The sequence below is a fragment of the Vespa velutina genome, chromosome 12 (genome assembly GCF_912470025.1).
Source record: "Vespa velutina chromosome 12, iVesVel2.1, whole genome shotgun sequence".
NCBI lineage: Eukaryota > Metazoa > Arthropoda > Insecta > Hymenoptera > Vespidae > Vespa > Vespa velutina.
In genome coordinates this window covers 2,961,743-2,967,742 of record NC_062199.1, presented here as the reverse complement: position 1 = coordinate 2,967,742, position 6,000 = coordinate 2,961,743, and the positions used below count along the sequence as shown (strand labels likewise).

The 6,000-nt window shown below is 33.8% G+C and overlaps 1 protein-coding gene across 5 annotated transcripts in view; it reads left to right on the top strand.

The window, feature by feature from the left end:
• LOC124953412 (suppressor of lurcher protein 1) overlaps positions 1–6,000 on the top strand; it is a 360,539-nt gene that overhangs the window by 184,582 nt on the left and 169,957 nt on the right. For all 5 annotated transcript variants that reach the window (XM_047504753.1, XM_047504751.1, XM_047504750.1 and 2 more), the window contains 2 exons: positions 468–682; positions 2,086–2,163. In XM_047504753.1, coding sequence (XP_047360709.1) covers positions 468–682; positions 2,086–2,163 — 293 coding nt within the window. The remainder of the gene's footprint in view (positions 1–467; positions 683–2,085; positions 2,164–6,000) is intronic.

Sequence of the window (6,000 nt, the reverse complement as noted above, 5' to 3'; positions counted from 1 at the left end):
CTTAAAATTTATTAATTAAATATTTGTATAATTATTATTAATACGTGTATATAAAGATAGTTTAAAAATTATTTCTAATAGTAAATAATATACTTCGACGATTCATTGATTTGTCGAGTAATTACAAAGATATTTGTTCTATTAAATTGTTACTTTGGCGTAGAAAGAAGAATTTAAGAATTAACGAAAACGACGATAAGAATTGAATTTTATTAATTCTTTATTGAGTGAATCATGATATTAAATTAAGAAAGAAAGAAATTATAGCGAAGAAGACGATAATGTTCTTTTTTTTCTCTTTCTTTCTTTCTTTTCTTTTTTTTTTCTTTTTTTGTTTTTTTTCTTTTTTTTTTCCCCCTTCCTTTTTCGTCAATCTATTGTTTTACGATTTTATTCGGAATTATTCGATTTCTATGTTAGCGATAAGTTATCATCGTTAACGAATGATATATTCCTGTATTTTACAGTTGTCTGAATAGAGCAGATTTAATCAGAGTGCACGACGGAACGGATTCAGGAACGCCCACAATAGCCGTGCTTTGCAACCAAGGAGCAGAAGTGGAAGTACTCAGCACAGGGCCAGACCTTTACGTCGAGTTCGTCGCTAATTCCGAGTGGCCTGGCCAAGGCTTCAAGGCGATGTTCCAATTTCAACCATTGGACGATCCACCCCATCCTTCTGGTTGGTAACATTAAAAAAAAAAAAAAAAATTCTTCATCATAACGAGTGAAATTCATGCAAAATTTTTTTCTTTCCTTATCGTATCTCTATTATCATTGTTTTATTCATTTTTATTCGTTAAACGTCGTTCGTTCGTTCGATCAATTCGAAAACTAAATTTAAGAAAATAATCGTAGATAGTTTTGTGGGTTTGGTTAGAAAAAGAAAAAGAAAAAGAAAAAGAAAAAAAGGGAAAGAAAAACTTCGCGGAGGAAGAAAGAAATTCATTTCATTCTTATTTTCAGTTCCTCTCTCTCTCTCTCTCTCTCTCTCTCTCTCTCTCTCTCTCTCTCTCTCTTACTCTCACTCTCTATCTTAATGAATCATATCCTTTATTAATATTTTTATTTTGAATTTGTATTTTCTTTTATTTTCTGATTTTCTCTTTATTTTTTCTTTTCTTCTTCTTCTTTTTTTTTTTTTTTCTTTTCTTTTGCTTCTCTCATCGTAATTATTAGAAAATGATACAGAAGATATAAATATCAGATCTTTATCGACATGATTTTGGTTCGAGCTTTTCGAACGTCGGTATCGTAGGAAATCATTGAGCTTTCGATAACAATGAGCTTTTCTCTAACCGTCGGTATGGAAGATCGCACGGCGCAAGTTGAGCTTTTCAAAAAGGAAACTGCAGTGTCGAGCGCGGAAAATCAAGGACCCTCGGATGAATCCTTTTTGTTGCCCGATGGAAAAGACTTACTACCCCCCTTTGCTCGAGACTTTTACCCTTGGAACGAACCAACTTTATACCTTTCATCCCCTTTTTTATTTATTGCAATTCGATAAAACACTCGATTGATTTTATTCTTTCTATTTTCTCTCTCCCTCTCTTTCTCTCTGTCTCTTCTTTTTTTGTTTTTTCGTTTTTTTGTTTCTTTTTTTCGCTTCTATTTTTTTTTTTTTTTTTTTTTTTTTTCATTCTCTATATATCTTCTATCCGATCGAAAAGAAAATATTTTCGTCGAGGGAAAGGATGAAGAAGGAGATAGATGAACGTTCTCGTTTTGAATTCTCATAATGCGTCATAATTTATAATTACTCTTAGATCCTTATATAAATATATAGATCGTAAATAACAATTAGTTCATCTTTGTTTAAAAGGTAATAAGGTTGATTATGGGATATCGTTAAAGTCATATATCGCGAGTTGAGAAATGAATGATAATAGAGTAGAGTATTAATCGTGTATAATAAAGTCTTAATAAAAATGTTGGAAAGGATGTTGGTGTTTACGGTGCCATAAATCATGGACCGAAACCGTTCGTATTAAGGCAGATTGCCCGTGTTCTATCGTACACGCAACTCTCCCTGTCGTAATTAACGGCACTGTATATTCCAGGGATAATTACAATAATGTGTTTCAGAGCTGGACAAGGTCGTCCCAGGGGCCGTTACTGGTAACCCCAGGTACTCGGTCATCGGGCCGGCTGTCAGCGCAACCAGTAAGTGCATATCACTCGGCTTATAATTAATAAACCCCTTCTTAATCATTATGTCAAACGTATTAGCCATTTGGAGAATAATAGAAAGATATTAATTAAAGTGAGAATATTATTTTCTCGGTCTTTTTTTTTTTTTTCTTTTTTTTCTTTTCTCTCGTTTCGTCTCTCTCTCTCTCTCTCTCTCTCTCTCACTCTCTTTACTGTTTTCTGAGTTCCCTTATTTTTTTTTTTTCTTTTTCGATTGCGAGATCGATTTGAAAAAAGCAGATACAGGATATTTTAGTTTTATGATGAATTTTTCCCTTTGAGAAAATTCATTAAAGCATTGACGTCACTTCTTTCTATCGTTAGTGAAAATCGAAAAACGATAATCAAGATCATCCTTGATACAATTTTATGAAGAGAGAGAGAGAGAGAGAATGAGATAGGAAAAGAGATAACTTATATCCTAAACTATCTTTTTAATCTATTGTGTCGATATCTTTGTTTTTTTTTTTTTAAATGATTTTTTTCTTTTTGATAACATATAATATATCAGAATATAATTTTCTTTAAGATTTAAATAGAAAGATATTCTCCCAAGGGGGAATATTTTCTTTTCTTTTTCGCATTATAAACTCCTATAATACGTCGCCTTAAACATTTTATGTTATGTTACACGTTGAAATAAGATTCGAAGATTATAGATAGAGAAGATCGAACATAAATATCTGGGGAGGTCCATGCGTTGACAGGTAACACGTACTCTCTTAGTAATGTTAGACACACGAACATAAGTTTTCAACGTGAGTCTAACCGATAGACACTCTAAGGTAAAAGTTTCTACGAGAATACCAGTTATTCTTGGAAAAGAGCGTTTCAAAAAAAAAAGAAAAAAAAAAGAAAAAAGAAAAGAAAAAAGAGAAAAAAAAAGAAAATTCTTTATCGTAGAGAGTAAGTTTTCCTTCGATCAATCGTTCTCGAGGAAAGAAAAAAAAAACAAGGGAAAAGGATGAAAGGGAAAGAAAGGGAAAAAAAGAGAGAATAAGAAGAAGAAGAAGAAGAAGAAGAAGATAAAGAAAATGAAAAAAAAAAGAAAGAAAAAAAAGAAATGAAAGAAGAACAAGTGACATTGCGTTTTCTCATAAACAACTTGCACGTTTATTAATCCATTTTAAATTAATCCTTACGGCCGAATAATTTTCGAATATTCGCGTTGTTACATGGCGTTAATCTCAATTTGTATCTGGACCCGGAGACGGCCGTGTTTACTCATGTAAATGTATCTCCTAATACGGGCGAACAACAACAGAACGGGAAGTAACAATGCCAGTGAAGAGGTGTGTGTCTACTTGGTTGCGTGTCTGTTGCGTATCTGTTGCGTGCCTCTATGTGTATGTATCTATGTCTGAAGGAAGGAGAGAGAGAAAGAGAGGTAGAGAGAGAGAGAGAGAGAGAGAGAGAGAGAGAGAGAGATAGAGAGATGAGACACAATAGGATCAAGCCTTTAGTAACAGAGAGGAGAGAATCCTGTAGATATATATATATATATATATATATATATATATATATATATATATATATATATATATATACTCGATGTGAGCTGGACCACAGAACGGTCCTGCTTGCTATTGGTAGTAAGCAATGAACGTCCCTTTCTATCCCATCTACCAACCCCCTTGCCTCCCTCCCTCCCTCCCTCCCCCTCTTCCATCTCTTTTCATTCTCTTTTTATTCTCTTTTTGCAACATCTCTTTTCAGTTTTTCCGTTTCGCCCTGTTTGTCTATCTCTATTTGTCTCTCTGTCTCTCTGTCTGTCTGTCTGTCTGTCTGTCCGTCCGTCCGTTCTTCCTATTTACCTCATTCCAAGCTTCCCTTCTTCCTCCCTTCTATCCCTTCTCTATGGATACTTAGGTTTAACCGTAAAACACGGGTACGCGATGTATCTACACGCTCTTATACGGCCGACCCTACTTTCGTATGCGCCTAGACTCACCCGGTAAGTGCTCTAAATTATCCGTACACCTGCAACGCCGGATACATAAAGTTTGCACCGGCCAATGCATTTTCCTGATATTCCTTTAGGAAAAAGTTTCCTATCGAAAAATAAAAAAAAAAAAAAAAAAAAGAAAAAAAGAAAAAAAGAAAGAAGAAAGGAGGGGGGGTCTCGAAGAAGACTAAGAGAGCGGAGAGGAGAGAAGAGGAGAGGAGAGGAGAAGGAGTAGGAAGAGGAGGTAGGCCCTGAGGGATCGATTCGATGATGAAGTTTTCTTGTTCTCGGAATATTATTCATCTTAGGACAGAAAGAGAGAGAGAGGGAGAGGGAGAGGAGGACGGGGTAAGAGGGTTAACAAAGGGAGGAACTGAGGAACTGAGGTAGAAAAGAAAGGCACCTTTTGAGGTCTCTTCGACCTACTCGATCCATCGTTCTTTGCTAAACTTTTCTCTATTGATACGAACACGTCTAAGAGGACTACTATAGCCTATCCTTTTTACTTTGACTTTTGAAATTAATTAGTAAAACGTATTACTATTATACTTCTTATATTTTTCTATCGTAGCAATATTTTTATCCCATTCAAGAGGAAAATCGATATCACGTTCCAATTCTGTTGTTATCTTTAGGTCAAGGTCATCGTCTTTTCTTCGAGTTTATATTTAGTTCTATCTTCGTTTCTCTCTTCTTTTTTTTTTTTTTTGCTTCCCCCTTCTATTATATTCTAAGAAGGATCTATAGATTCTAAGATGGATCGATGAAGGTAAAGATAAGAACGTGGATCTAGCATGGTTTGCTTTTCTTCTTCTTCTTCTTCTTCTTCTTCTTCTTCTTCTTTTATTTTTTTTATTCTTTTGTTTTCATTTCTTTTCTTTTTTTTCTTTTTTTTTTATGTTTGCAAGGCCGTTCGATAGACAACAAGGAGGACTTCCTTTTTTTTTCCTTCTCTCTCTCTCTCTCTCTCTCTCTCTCTCTCTCTCTCTGTCCTATTCTTTTTCCTTCCTCTTTGCTCCTTGCCTTTCCTCTCTTTCTCTGTCATATCGATGAAGTAATTATCGGAGAAATTAATTGCACCGATAAATGGAATGAGGAAAGTTCTAGAGTCCTCAAGTTTTGCAATTTTCTCACGTTCCCTTGTAAAACGAAATACGTGATGGCAAGAGAAATACCCTTTCGTCCTTCCTTTCGGCCCGCCTTAAATTCAAGATCGGTTTACGGTTACTCTCATATATATATATATATATATATATATATATATATATATATATATATATATGCACTACTGTTTACTATAGCATATAACGTTGGTTAAAGTGGAATATGCTATAAATTTCGTTGCGCCAACCGCGTAACCGTTCGTTCTCCTAAACTGTAAATATTCACTCATCTTGAGTCTATGCAGTTAACGATCACTCTTATTATTTTTCTCGAAAAATTCTATTGTGAAAGAAAAAAAAAAAAAAAAAAAGAAAAAAAGAAGAAAAGAAGAAAGGAAAAAGAAAAAAAAAAGCATGAAAATTCGTAATAACCAACGAATATCCAGTTAACTCGGATAAAATAGATAAGGTCCAATTGTCTTCTTTAATGAAAAGGAATGAATTCTTTAATGAAATTTCTTTTTCAACAACAACAACAACAAAAAAAAAAAAAGGAAAGAAAAAAGAAGAAAATTAAATGGAAATATTGCATTTGCTTATCACTCCTTCCTGCAATGGATTTCAATCTTTTGCATCGTTGATAATACGGTCATATTGGGTGTATTAATTATTGGAACTCTTTGATATTCCGTGTTAATCCTTAGAGAACATTAATTACTCTATCCTTTTTCTCTTTTATTTTTCTGCTTTTCTTTTTCTTTT